The sequence below is a fragment of the Amphiprion ocellaris genome, chromosome 17, assembly GCF_022539595.1.
Source record: "Amphiprion ocellaris isolate individual 3 ecotype Okinawa chromosome 17, ASM2253959v1, whole genome shotgun sequence".
In the NCBI taxonomy this organism is placed as follows: domain Eukaryota; kingdom Metazoa; phylum Chordata; class Actinopteri; family Pomacentridae; genus Amphiprion; species Amphiprion ocellaris.
The window spans coordinates 30693109-30708035 of NC_072782.1; the positions used below are offsets into that span (position 1 = coordinate 30693109).

Genomic DNA, 14927 nt, shown 5'->3' on the forward strand with positions numbered 1-14927 from the left:
AAAAGGAAAATAAAGACAATATTCATGGATTTCTCTCCATTATTTGTTGAGTTTTGTACTTCAATTTTGGAATAAACACGTTCAGAGTTTTGGCAATGATTGAACCAATCAGGACTTATTAACGCTGCTGTGGAGCCAGTCTGGAGTCATCAGAGTCTCCTAATTTTGAAATAATTTCCATAACGAATGAAAAAGGACAACAACGCTCTGATAACAGATTAAACAATTACAGCTACGATGACATAAAATGAATTATTAGTGTCTGAATTGTGGATTTTAACTGAAAAATAAATCACTCAGTGTCTGCTGGAGTGATTTCTGACATTGTGGTACCTTTTTTTTTTTTCTTATTGAGCTTTATTTCTTTAAATTTTGTGGGCTCTGCAACAGTTATACTGCACCTTAACCTCACATTTGAGTGAGAATTTGTCCCATTATTGCCTCTTTTTTAGCAAATACTTTAAAATTTACTGCTAAAGTGGTGTTTCATGGAAGACTGAACAGACCACATGGTAGCTGGGATGCAATTACCCTCTAAATTCCTCTGGCTACTTGATCATTTGTTGCAAATTAACTGTTTTAAATCGTTTATCTGTAATGCACCGAGGCTTAAAACATGCCCGAATGTGCGTCATTACCAAAGAAGAGACCCCAAAGGAGAGACACAAGACAGTATTGCAAATGCAGCTAAAAGGGAACGTTAAAAAATCTCTACACAAGAAGAAATCTCACCATTAATTGCACAGAAAAAGCTGATTCATGAGTACATAAAGGAGCTGCAGCCAAAAACAGATGTCCCTAGCTTAGAAATTCAAAGAAAAACACCCTCTGAATCAACATTTTTGAACAACATGCTGTAAAGCCAGCCACCAAAACCCAGAGACGAGCAGATTGCAGGCGACGGATGATTGTTTTACCTTGGGGTGGTTGTATTAGAGCTTTCCCATCATCCTTTGCGGGACCTTTGGTAGAAGGGTCTGCCACAGAAAGAGCCGAGAGTCATGCTTTTGATGGCAAAAACATCAGATGCTGGCCTATTTTTACACCCCGCATATGCAAGCGTCCCTTCTTTCAATATAGACCACATCTCAGGAGGCCAAACTAGTAAATAAACGCCTCGTAGACCAAAGCAGGATCCATTTTGTTCAGCGAGAAAGAAGCCAAGACAAACACAGAAACAGCAGCAGTGCTACATAAATACAACCCTTACACTTCTTCTACTTTGATCCGACACTTAATGAGATGCACACAAAAGCTGGATGAGCGAAGGGACGACGCTGAAGAGCAGTTTAAGAGATTCAACGCTGCAACGCACAGTAAACAGCATCGATCAGGACGTCTATCAGCTTCTGTACGACCAGGAAGTACAGCTGCAGCAACAATAAAATCCTTACAGCTGGATCAATATGCGGTTAATTGGAAGCGGGGCAGCAGGGTTAGAGCTGTTAGTTGTGCTGTGCAGGAGCTGGAAATAAATGCACAACATGATTAATGCCTAACAAGCCGATATTAAGTATAAGATCAGAGTGAAGAGATAAACATAAATTTACAGGTTTACTCAATCAATGGAGCCATTATGCAAAAAAAATTGGTAAATATTTAAAAAATGCTCAAAATTGCTGTATATTATCCAAGATGCTTGAGAGAACTTGAACTGCTAAGAGTTTGGTTGGAGTTTAAGAGGTTTTTATGCTAGTAGCAGCTAACGTAACCTCGAGCTTAGTGGATTGTTTTCCTTTTTTAAACTTGTGTCCAAACATGCAGCCACAAACTGTTTGATTCAATTTCTTCACCTTTTTTGCACCAGCAAACAGACTAATGTGTTTATTGATGGAGTTCCCCTTAAAGGTTCTATATAAAAAGCCCTTTTTAACAAGTTAATGTAAAGCTCACATGTCCTCACATGTTTTTCAAGCTTCAGCTCAAAATCCTGCACAGATTGTTAACTCTACCCTCGTTTTTAGGGTTTGAATGCTGTTTCTAATGGGCTGTTTCAGCATCTGCAGCTTTAAATCCTATGATCACTTTCAGGAAGAGGGTTACATCTAGGGTTATACCTCTCTTTACCTACATATACTCTGTACATTGACAGGTTTTATCATATTTTTTCTCAACTCAGTGGGAGCATGTAAATAAGTTCAGAAATAACAACAAATAATAGATTCAGCAAAAATGGTTTACCTAAAACTGTCATCTTGGGCTTCAGAAAACTGGAGTTTTCATACATTTTATACTAAACTAATGGCAAAAATAACCTATATTTTTAATCAGTTAACCGAAAAGACTTACTGCAGTCTTTGTCAGTTTGAGGAATGTTGACCTAATTAATTGCAGTAGTATCCCAATGGCAATCTTTCACAAATCTGAAAAAAAGGCTACACAGGTATCACTACATTTAGAGCAGCTTCCAAAAGTCAACTTAAAAATTACCTACATTTATTCTATCGGGCTCAAAGTGCCTGAAACCGCCTTTATATTAGCAAATCGTCTGGCTGTCTGGACCAGACAATCAGTCAGTCGCGCCCACGTATCGATCGATCATTGATCGGCCAGGTGTGCGACAGCCTTTTATCTCACTCCTCGTATTTTTAATTTCTCACCCGCTCGTCTTCTGACTTTAGTGCCACACCAAGTGTTTTTTGAAGAGAAACTTTCCAAATGTGAACACCGTTTTCAGAACTTGTATAACTCACTGCACTGAAACACAAAGACAAGCAGATAATACAAAAAATCTTGCAGAATAACCAAAGATGCAGACAGGAGGAGGTTATAATGGCAAGCTTTTGGTCGGTTTTGAAGAATGGGAAAAGATTTTCAGTGAGAAATGCTGAGTACAATTAAAGGTGTTTCTTTAGAGGATACCTTCAGAACTGCAGAAAGGTGAATCTAAATAAATCCAGTAAGGGCTTGGAAAGGATTTGAACTCGATTAGCATACCTAATTCAGACCTAAATTGTGATAAAATACTGGCAAACCCTCAATCTGAACCCGACTGTTTTATAGACAGATGGAATCCGTGATGAATGGTACCTTAGGAAACAAACTGGAACTAAGTAGGGTCCCAACAGAGCCAGACAATCAAAGAAACATCCCGTATTTCAGCCCGAGATTGTTCAGCCGGCAGGAAAAACACTCCCCGGTCGCCTCTAAAGGCAGCTCTATGAATCCCTCTGCGGTAGTTTAAGGTTCAACCCTGAAGTGAAGAGCAGTGCTTATTACTTTCTCTCACTAACAAGATTAGAGCCGGTCAAAGCTGCAACCGCACAATGCTCCACAGTTCCTATTCGGTCCAGCTGCGACGGCTGTAAAATGGGATAAATATGTTAGCTGGTGGTTTAGCAAAGAGCAACGAGGCCTTTGGCAAAAGCCCAACTAGGAGGAAAGTGGAGGAGCATTCAGCGAGTGACAGGCATCCCTTTTTTTTTTTTTTTTAAACCACCCACGCTATTCTCACTATTTCAACAGTAGCTAAAAACACAGACAGGCGTGTAAACACAGTTGTAGAAACACACACATGCACATAAAGACACTCCCAAGACAACCGAGCGTGCACATAAAGACTCACACTCTCGGATGTGCATGCAACCAGAGCCACTCGCGCTTGAATAAATACAAGTTTGTATGGATTCCCATGCTCAGAAGTGAAAGCGTACACTCTCACACATGCCATGGGGATAAAGACGCTCACAAGCTGCATGAAAGTGTGCACAGAAGAAGGAAAAGGAGAAAGAAAAACAGCACCACACACACACACACACACACACACACACACACACACACACACACATCTCAGCAGTCTGGGTGGCACATTCAGCCATCAGAGAGGCTGTTAAAGAGCCTGGAGGCAGGTCCAGATTCCCAAACAGGCTGTGAGGAGGTGAGTCAGGCTGCAGGGGCATTCACTGCATAGAGACCATTACATTTCTGTGGAGCAGGCAGGCTGTAAAATGTGCTGCAGAGCTGGTGCAGAGTTCATCTCATCCTACTGTATCAGCCACTGCTCTCTATATAAGTCTTGTGTGAAATCATTGCAGCTTTAGACTAAAAGTCAATGTGCACAAGCACTTTTTTGTTTAAATTTCAGAATTGGGGGAAGCTGTGTGACCAGAGAAGCTTACAAACATCAAGTTACAAATGGCTACTTATGCAGACGTGAGAAAGAAACACACTTTTTAATTTTACCACACTGCTACAGTCATTTGTTGTGGAAAACCAAGAACATCACCTTTCTGAGCTAAGAATGTAAAGGATTATTGTGTCTTTTTATTCCATCTTCAAGTGTAGCCACTCACAAGTTTTGCTTCCATTTTGTGTTTTTTCTGAGCGTACCGACACCTTCATCCTACTTGTAGCTAGAAGTAAATAATGCATCATTACGCAGTAACTGGAGGTAAATGAGTTTACTTCTACACAGCTTTTGCTTGCTACGGCTTTCAAAATACACTTTTAATGTAAAGAATTTCAAAATGTTTATACAGTTTTTTCAGTAAACTCAGACACTTACTTTTATATTAGTAAATGTAGCAGCGTGCTAGCATGTTAGCATGCTAAAAGCTGATGAGAAGTACTAAACGATATACAGATGGCACTGAAATTCTGGCTGCGTCTCCAAAGTGAAAGTAGGTAGGAGTCAATAAGTAAAACTTCACCCTACTTGTTTTCAGACATGAGCTTAGGTTTTGGATTGGTTGTTTTGTTTTTTGTATCAGGTATTTATTTCCTCTTTTGCCTATAGACACACTGTGGCATACAATTCATAGTGGCATGGGCATTAATGTCAGAACAAAAACCATCACAATCCACGATAATTGTTGCGCATGGCTAAAAACCAGAGATGTTATAATGGAAAGACGAGCCGTTTAAAGAATCCATCTATTACCGATAGCCGCTTTATCCTTTGGAGGGTCATTGGGAGTGACCCTGAACCAGTAGCTAATGGCCTTATAAATCAATAACTGAGTGATCAATAACATGGAATGAATTCTTTGGCCATTAAATCATGTGTTGTAGACAACCAGTCACTTAGTAATGGCATTCCTATTGCAAATTTTGAGATATTTATCACACAAGAGCTTGGGCCGGTTGAGAAATCATTTTTATAAGCAAGTCAAATTAACCATTAGTCATTAAACATCACAGGAGACTTTGTCATGGTTGCACTTTACGAGCTAAACTCCCACAATGCTCTGTTTTCCAATAAAGAAGAAGAAGTAGTCTTGGGTTAACACATTTCCTGACAAGCATGTACTTCATCTTCTGCCTAATCGGTTAACATATTTTTTAACAGCAACTACTTTAACAATTAATAATTAATATCCCTACTTTCTACTGTGGGAGGAAGCTTGAGCACATAGAGGAAGCCCATATACGCCCAGAAAGAACATGCAAATTCCAAAGAGAAAGGCTAGCTGACCAGCAAGTTCAAACCCAGAACTTTGTTGCTGTGAGGCGACAATGCCCACCACTTTACCACCATGCCACCCCAACTTAAAGGTTCTCGAATAGAAGTTTATATGAGAATACTGCAACACCAAAGATGTTGGGTTTGTCAAACATAGCCCATCCTATCCCCAGAAAAAGCCAACTGTCTGCCTTATAACAGCTAAACCAAGAAACATCCAGCCAATTGTGCTCTTGTACTGAAGATCTTCAAATATTGGGGCAAAGTTTTTAAGATTTTCTTTTTACACGCTCACATTTGACTGGTGATTCTATGCATGTAGTTTCTATATTACTAGTAGTTACTATATTATCTATAGATAGCTATCCAGTCTTATTAGTCCAAATTAACTGCCCAGGGGTGTTACTTTAAAGGCTGCCACAAGGCAAGACTCACTTATGACTAAAAAACTTGGAAAATACAATTTCAACATGATAAAATGTTTCAAAAATGTTTCAAAAAAGGAAAAATGTTGGATTCAAGATTTGTGTTAAGTCTTTTGAACAGAGCTACCATCAAATTAACGATCTTTACAATGACGCTAGGGATGATACCTTTTCGCCTCGAGACATGTGGAACAATTGGGTGAAAACACCTGCTGACAAAATCCCCAGTAAGACTAAATTTAGTACAGATTGATACCAAGCAGTCCTGTGCCACAACACAAGCTTGAATAAATGTTGACATGGTTGATGGAGAGATGAGAACTACAGTCAGAAACGGCATCCTCCAATACATTTCTTTCCCTTGTTAATTGAGGGTAGCTTTTTTCCATTTTTCAATGCAGTAAAACCAATCTCAAGATCACTACCGCTAGAACAGTTGTGGTTAAGGGCCTTGCTCAAGGGCACAACAATGATGTTAAGGAGGACAGAAGCAGCTTTTAAAACATCCTTACGTTACTAATCTTTAGGCCACTGCCTCCATGTGTTGTGTATAAGAAGCTAGCCACAACTTCTACCAAAGAGATGCCAAAAAAGCTGACAGATTTCACTGATATACAAAATGAAACAGCAGCATGTGAAGAAAATGAACATGGAGTAGTACTTCAGAGATCATACAGACGCTATTACTGGAAAGGACAGGCTGCAGAAGCTGTCAAGACTCAGCGCTCGCTTTAAAACAAGGGAGAAAGTAGAAAAGAGTCTTAAAGAAACCTCAACTGGCTAACTAGGCAGACTTTCACTCAGGAGGACGGCAGTGCTGAGAGTTGTCAGGGAGATGCTCCAGCACTTTGTGTACACCAGTGTCTCAGTCTACAGCTTGAGCCCAATTAGGCGAGTATGTGCGCTGAATTTAGCTGTCAGGTTCCTATCTGACGCTGCTGCAGTATGAAAAGGCTAATCTGTGGGAGCGCAGAAAGGAATTGGACTGCTCAAGACAAAGACAACTGTAAGGGAAAAGTACAGCGTATCCAAGCAACCTTTTCCCAGCCGAGAAAAAGGAGGCATATGGAGGGCAGAGCTGGACTTTCAATTTCATTTAGAAAAAACAGCAATTCAGTCATAATGAATCTCACATCTAAAGATTCACAGTCTGCTCTTATCAATTACATACAGTAAGCAAATAGGGTTAAGTAGATTTTAGAACTTTATAGGCGCTAGTGAATCTTCCTGACAACAAATATCCTACTGAGTCAATGGAAAGCTGGGAGTGGATTCAAACCAAGACAAACTGTAAATGTTTAAACTTAATTTACATCATTTATATTTATACTAACTCTGCTTCAACTCAGTTTTGTCAAAGTACAGAGATGAAAGGTTTAGCAAAAAGTGAAACTGTTCAAAAATAATTGAAGAACTGGAGGTCCTGGTGAGTTAGAGATCAAATATGACATGTGGTGTTCCCCAAGGATCCATTCTTGGTCCTCTTCTGTTGTTACCAATAGCTCAAGTTTTGGAAAACAATAAATTATCAAATCATAACTATGTGTGCAACACAAAGAACTACTACAAGTGACTATGGCCCCACATAATTACCGATTAAAAAAAAAAAAATCTTCACACAGGTGTGTAGGACAAAGACAACTTGAGCATATCTTAAAGTTTCAATCACATTCCTGCTCACTGTGAAGTTGAAAAAAATACATTAATTAGTACAATGTTTTGGTGCTAGCTCTGAATCAGGCAAATAGTTTGATGCAAAGAGAGAAGCCATTTTAAAAAGGATGTGACACTGAGTTCACCATGAATGAACATACTCTACATACCACAGAGAGCTATAAAATACCAAACATTACACCCAAATGACTATTTTCAATAGTATACCACGAATAAGAATCATAAATATAACAAAAACAAAACAAAATTTTATGTAAGTCTTCGTGTCCACACATAAAATTCAATTTTGTTTTCAACTTTGTACAAAGTTGATATTTGACCCAGTTTCAACATGACCTCTGTGCTAACCCAAAAGAAATCCCTGCTATCAGCACCCAAAATCTCATAGCAAGTCTTCTAACAAAAGTGGAGGCTGGCAGCAGACTCATGCCAGTGATTTTGAAGTGACACATCTAACAATCACACATGGGTGTTTTTGCCCATTCAGCTGTCAGAGCCTCAACGCAGCCACAATCCACTCGGAGTCTGGAGAACTGAAGATCAGGAGACTTAAGACTTAACCCAACAACAGGCACAAATGAGGCGGAGGATAGCGCTCAGCAGCCACCGACAACGTCTGGGGGAAGGATCGACCTCGGGAACTGACACAATTGAGCTGTCAGAACGAGACTTTCAAAAGGCGCCGCGGCAAAGATGTGAAGAGGGCTGAGGCGCTGAAAACTGGATCACGATGACGACTGACGCCGCTACTGTTCAGCTGTCAAGACGACTGAACGTGGATAGACAGCTGGGTTTGTGGCTGGCATGGATACAGATAGAAGTCGAGACTGAGGGATCACAGACACATCGAGGAAGCATGTTTACGAAGAAGGGAGACTCTGCTTTTCACATCAAAGCCAGTGAACCGATAAAATTCATTCTGCTTATTCACAACTGATCGAGTGTTTTAGTCGGATCACCTGTAAAATCCTACCTCCTATTTTTGCCTTTCCTTTTCAAACCAATTCTTCATGAAGGAGAGGCACACAGGAGACCAGAAGCATTTTAAATTAAAGCTGAAGCAGAGAGGATGATGCATCTTCAGTGTACAGTTATGCACATTAACACAATGAGCAGCCACAGGGGTTACATTGGTTTTGTGGCTTATCTGGCTCCGTTTTCAGCACCAGTGCAGCCTGTGTTCTCCCATGAATACAGTTACATCAGTCTGCTGGATTATTGGCAACATTTCCCCCAGGACACCCATTAGTTTCACTTCAAAATATCCTTCCCCTTCCTGAAATATTTCCAGCATTGCTAATACTTACTCTGCCATACTTTATGCATTATTGATATTCTGGCTAATGCATCACATTGGAGAGAACCACAGAAATCATGGAGTCGTTTGTGAGCAGAATAACAATTTTTTGATGTGTTTGATATCTGTCAATCACCAAACTTCTCATATTTCTAGACCAACAATTCCTGATTAGATAAGAACTGCAATTATGTGTGAGATTACAGTTTTCTCTCAGTTGATCAGGAATCATCAGGAGTACAGTTGGTTAAATGTATTTTCTGAAGTAAAAGTTTATATAAACCTCCTGAAACTTTGCCTCACTGTGTTCTTCTACCATGTTACAACTTCCTAACAACACGCCGAATTTGTTTTACACTCTGCTAGGACTGTGTTTGCATATTTTATCACGTGCTGCAATGCAGTCCTGCCATCTGGTGAAGCAGTTTGGTAAGAAATTAGGGAGTGCTTGGTTTGGTGCAACAGACTTCCCTGTAAAATCATCACAAAATTCTCACTCTCTACATATACGAAGCATTAGTTTGATTTCAAAATGACCAAATGCGCAGCCTGAAGTTTACATGCGGGATTTCAAACGATCAAATGTGCAGAACTAGTGTTACAGAACTAGAGTAATTAGGAAACCAGGCAGCATCATGCTTCACATTGATCGTTGGCAAATTTTAGATCTATCTGAGCATTACAGAGGCTTCATATGCTCATGTAGAGGTATTTGTTTTGATTTTTAAGAAGCTTGCAAGTTTGGTGCAGTGAACTCAAGGCTGAGGTGTAAACATGAATCAACAAAATGCCTAAAAATAAACTTCACCGGAGTCTTGTAACTCACCAGGTCTGCAGCGGAGGCCGTCGGCAGCCAGCTCCTGACCCTTTGGACACACACAGGTGTATTTGGGGGAGTGTTTGTTGATTTGCGGTGCAGGCAGACACATGTAGCTGCAGCCTCCATTTTCACCTTTCTCCGTGCACCAGTTAGTGCCTGCACACAACAGTCAACATCTCAGGTTCTTTTACAAACAGAAAATCTGCAAATTAAAGCTGCAGTAAGCACTTTTCCCATTAAAATTAAATCAGATGCTTATCCTTATGTAGGCATGAACCTGTTAAAACGCGCTCCTCTGCTCTGTGAGATATATAGATATATATAGTGCAAGGTTCAAGGTTCCTTTATTTATACCCGTGGATAGATTTTTTTTGGCAGAAAAAGTTATTGCATTTGGCATTCCATTACAAAACACACATTGAACTGGACAGACAGGTACTTTATTGAGTGACAAGACGAAAAAAGTGCTCAGTGTTCAGCTATTCACGAAAATAGCAGCAAGGATAAGATAAAATAAATAAGATCAAGATAAACAAAAACAAAACAATGAAACACACAAAAAAAATAGGGAAATTAAAGCAATTTCTAGGACAAAAACTAGGATAAGAACATAAAATTTACAAGTCACAATAATAGAGCTGAGAAAGAGGATAAAAAAATAAAATACAAATACGAGTGTGTTAGTTAACAAAACAAAATTACAAGTTTGAAATCTGACTAATCAAGTTGCAGAACTTCAGTCTATGAGGTCTGAGCAAGACTAACATGTTTTTCACTAAATCTTAAAACCATTCAACTACTTGTTTATCTGAAAAAAGACAATTAAAGGCATAATTACTAGCTTATTCAAGATGTTTTCAACTATATCACATGGTTTCATCAACAGGTGGAGTTTGCTCATGCAGCTTCCCATCTCTTCTGAGTACTTTGGAGGATTTTTTACAAGCTGAATTGAGCTTTAAAGATCAATCTAAGTGGCTGTATCATGTAACTTAAGGCTGCCAACAACAAATTAGTAAGCAGACCATATTGAATAGAGAAGCTAATGTGCTGATCCCTGGTTCTATAAATCTCAACTACATAATATCAAAAGCTAACAGGCTTGTGTTGATTACAGTGGCATGATTACAGCTACGTGATAATTATCATTAGTAGTTTCCGCTCCCTAATTGTGTGTAATTACAGTAATTTCTGATTAACTTTATCTAAGAAAAAAGGTCTTCAGTATCAGCCTTGATATTGTGGATGCTGTGATGCCGCTGAGTCTACAGGAAGAAATAAATGTGTGTAAGTTCGTACCTGACAGCTGAATCAGCTCGTGGTAAACGATGATGTCCTGGGGGTCGTTCAGGTTGCTGGCCAGCGTCACCACATCGGATCCGGTGAACTTGTTTGCACCGTAGATGGCTTCATTTTCACCGTCTGTCCAGAAGACTCGATCCTGTTGAAAAAGGACAGAAAAATATAGCACATTTTTCTCTTGGTATCTACAAGATTTATAAACTTCAAGCTGAAGCTGTGTTCAACAAAAAAGACACGAAAGAACGACACAAACCAATGCTCACTAATGCACGATAGAGAAAAAGCAGAAAACAGTCAACTAAACTACTTCTGCCTTAAAACGAGTCTTTGTTTTAACCAAGCAAAGTTAATTTAACCACAAAACAAACGTTAAAAAATCAGTTTTAACTGAACAGTCAGTTATTTTAGCCAGAATTTTAGTGGTCCCAGTATTTATACAACGTAAAAACAGCTCATTGCCGGTCATTTTTGTCTTCATATAATCAATAGTTACACAAAATAGCTGAACAAAGAAAGTTCTTTCTACAAACAAGATCCAACTCCAACCTGAATCAAGGAAACTGAGCAGAGTTGCATCCATATGAACCAATATTTGACATGTGCATCTTCTTAATTCAGATCTTCAAGACCAAATGTTTAGCAAAATGTATCAAGAAACTGTCGCGTACAAAAACCATCCAAATCCATGGATGGACAGATTCTAAAATCACAAATTCAGCCATCTGCGTGCTGTCACCATCTGTGTGGTGTTCTACTCTCTGCAGACGCCACCTGTCAAAAACCACATGATGAAGGTGGCTTTCACTGCTCATGTCAACCCTGTTTAGTACGTGTTTGTATGTGTGAGGATTTTTAACAAGTGGTAACAGCGCTGACAAGCTTTCACGGTAAAATCTACTTTGAATGAAAACACTACAGCTCAGACACGACCCGCACCTTGAAGCACACAGTGTGTGCTTGTGAATAAATGTGTCATCTGTCTGCATGTTAGCAGTTGTGTGAGTGGGTGTAAGTGAAAATGACAGCGGGAGTGTCACATGTCCTTGATTCGACGATTCCAAAAGACTGCATGTGCTCGATTCCAGCTTTTGAAACGGCAGATTGTATTGTTGTGTGTATCCAACAAGTTCTGTGAGTAAAACCCTCAACAAAACAGATTCAAAAGGATTATTCAGGTTTGTGTCAATGTGTCATATTTCCAATTAGTGCGGCCATTTACAAACTTTACATCTTCTGCCTCTGTTGTTGCTGAAACGAGGAGTCAAGGATTACAGAGTATATTATCAGGGCAACTAAAGTGAGGTCCCTTCATTTTAAAACTTCTTCAAGTTCAAAGTAAACACAAAAATCAGGTACTTGGAACCACTAGCTGCGTTACGTACCAATGCAATTTAGCTTAGTTTATAAAGCACCACTTCATAATGAAAGAAATCTTCGCTTCAAAGGCCAAAATATTGCAACACTAAAGAGAGAATGTAAATAAATGCGTACGATTTACTTTGGCAACAGTGGGAAGAAAAAAAAACTCCGCGTGGGGTACTAGGGCAGTGGTTCGCCAGGTTGGGAACCACTGCATTATCCTGACATATATGTGACTGAAAGCCTGATTTTATCTCTTTGTCAACACCACCTGACACAGACTGGAAAAGATTCTGTCCATATTTGTCTCAACCAGAAGCAATAACTGCCCCAAAAACAATAATTAAATGAGAAAAAAAGGTGTAAGAAAGACAGGATTATAACTACGGTACCTCAAAAACAGTGAGAGCGAAGGGATGAGCCAGATAGTCCGAAGACTGCAGCACTTTCTTCCTGTTGTCTCCGTTCAGGTCGACGCTACAGAGCATGTGCAGCTTGGAGTCGACCCAGTACAACCTGCCTTTGATCAGATCTGGGGGGAAGAAGAAAGGAGGTCAGGACAAGGTGAGAAGAGGTGAGAAATAAAGGAGGAGGAGGGAGAATTGGAAAAAGAAGAGTGCAGAGCAGACAGAGGGTGGAAAAGAGACAGGAGGAAGAAGTTGAGAGGGAAGAAAAGAGAATTAAATCAATACAACATTTCATTAACGAGGGCAGATCGATGGCTTTTTCACATTGTGGGTGAAGCAGCCACAAAGACAAAGAAAGAGAACAAGGAGAACATTTGATTACGTGATCTGGTCAGCTTCAAGTCAGGAGTCATTCATAATAAATGTGTGTTTGGATTAAAATGCTACTTCAAAATTCAAAAATTCTCATTTTTGTACCAAAAATAGTGTAAATTTAAATATTTTAAACTTCTTAAATGTCCTAAAATTAAACTTTTGCAGCTTTTTAAATGTTCAGTATTTGAAGAGCAGGAATGCAAGACACTGAAACACTAAAAGCAGCTAAAGTGGCAGCTGAAAACTAAACTACAAGACTAAATAAAAAGGAGTTTAACTGCCAGGTAAGGAGTAAGTGTAAAAAAGGAGTAAAACACTGCAAGTATGAAAAAAGTTGAAGTGGCTGTTGAAATGCAAAAACTAAACTAAACTTGTGTGGAAGAGGAGGTTTAATTTATGGAAGGGGCTAAATTATCAAATGAAGGTAAATGGCATTAAAAGAGCGCAATTATGATTGTAAATACTAAGTATGACCACTGAAAGAAGTTGAAGTGGGTGTTGAATTGCAAAAAAAGAACAAAACTTGCGAGGAAGATACAATTTAATTCCTGGAAGAAGTTAAATTATCAAATGAAGGAAAATTGCTAAAAGGACTGGAAGTATGATTGTAAACAGCAAGGGTAAGCACCAAAAGAAGTTGAAGTGGCTGTTGAACAGCAAGAACTGAACAAAATTTGCATGCAACAAGAGATTTTAACTACTTCAAGTAGTTGAATAGAGTCAAAATAGAGAGTCAAATAGAGGAAACGTGGGAAAAGAAGTGAAAGTCTGACTGAACAGTGAGTAGAAGCACTGAAAGAAGTTCAAGTGGTTGTTAAACTGCTAGAATTGAACAAAATTTGCACCTAAGAAAATACTTAACCACTGGAAGGAGCTGAATTATCAAATGAAGGAAAAGTGATAAAAGAAGAGGAAGTATGATTGTAAACAGTGAGTTGAAGCACTGAAAGAAGTTGAAGTGGATGTTGAATAACTTCTTGGGGGAGTTAAATCATCAAATGAAGGAAAAATGGCAAAGAAATGCAATTATGGATGCAAACACTACGTATGAACCCTGAAAGTAGTTGAAGTGGCTGTTGAACTCCACAAACTGCACAAAACTTAAGTCCATGAGTGAATTTACCTACTGGAAGGAGCTGAATTATCAGATGAAGAAAAAGTGATAAAAGAAGTGAAAGTCTAATTGTAAACAGTGAGTAGAAGCACTGAAAGAAGTTGAAGTGGGTGTTGAATTGCAAGAACTGAAGAAAACTTAAGTGCAAGAAGAGAGTTACCTTCTTGAAGGAGTGAAATTATGAAAATTAAGGAAAGGTGATAAAAGGAGTGACTGTAAACAGTAAGTACAACCACTGAAAGAAGTTGAAGTGGCTGTTTAATTGCAAGAACTGAACAAAAACTGCATGGAAGAGGAGATCTAACTACTGGAAGGAGCTGAAAAGTCAAATGAAGGAAAAGTGAGAAAAAAATGCAAATATGATTGTAAAGACTGAAATAAGTTGGAGTGGGTGATAAATTGCAGTAACGGTACAAATCTTGTGTGCAAGAGGAGACGTAAGAACCAGAATCATCTTTCCTTAAGGAAAGACGATTTTTTTTAAAAGTTTAAAAAATGATCGTAAACAGTAAATATGAGCACTGAAAGAAGTTGCAGTGATGACGAGAACTTATTGTAGAGGACATATTGGTTCTTTAGTGCGTGTTTTTACCTAGAGTGATTCCATTCGGCCACTGGATATCTGTCGCCACCAGAACTTGTCGGTCCACTCCGTTCATACCAGATTTCTCAATCTTGGCTGGTTCGCCCCAATCAGACCAGTACAGAAACCTAAAGCACCAAAATAAAAACACACTCAGATCAGAAAATGTA

At 39.1% G+C, this 14927-nt stretch overlaps 1 protein-coding gene across 2 annotated transcripts in view; it reads right to left on the reverse strand.

Moving 5' to 3' along the window:
• vldlr (very low density lipoprotein receptor) overlaps positions 1–14927 on the reverse strand; it is an 82176-nt gene that overhangs the window by 11601 nt on the left and 55648 nt on the right. The window contains exons 13-17 of one of the 2 annotated variants that reach the window (XM_023289440.3): positions 14767–14885; positions 12671–12810; positions 10917–11058; positions 9624–9773; positions 918–977 (exon numbers count right to left, since the gene is read on the reverse strand). In XM_023289440.3, coding sequence (XP_023145208.2) covers positions 918–977; positions 9624–9773; positions 10917–11058; positions 12671–12810; positions 14767–14885 — 611 coding nt within the window. The remainder of the gene's footprint in view (positions 1–917; positions 978–9623; positions 9774–10916; positions 11059–12670; positions 12811–14766; positions 14886–14927) is intronic. The other variant, XM_023289441.3, reaches the window with a different exon arrangement.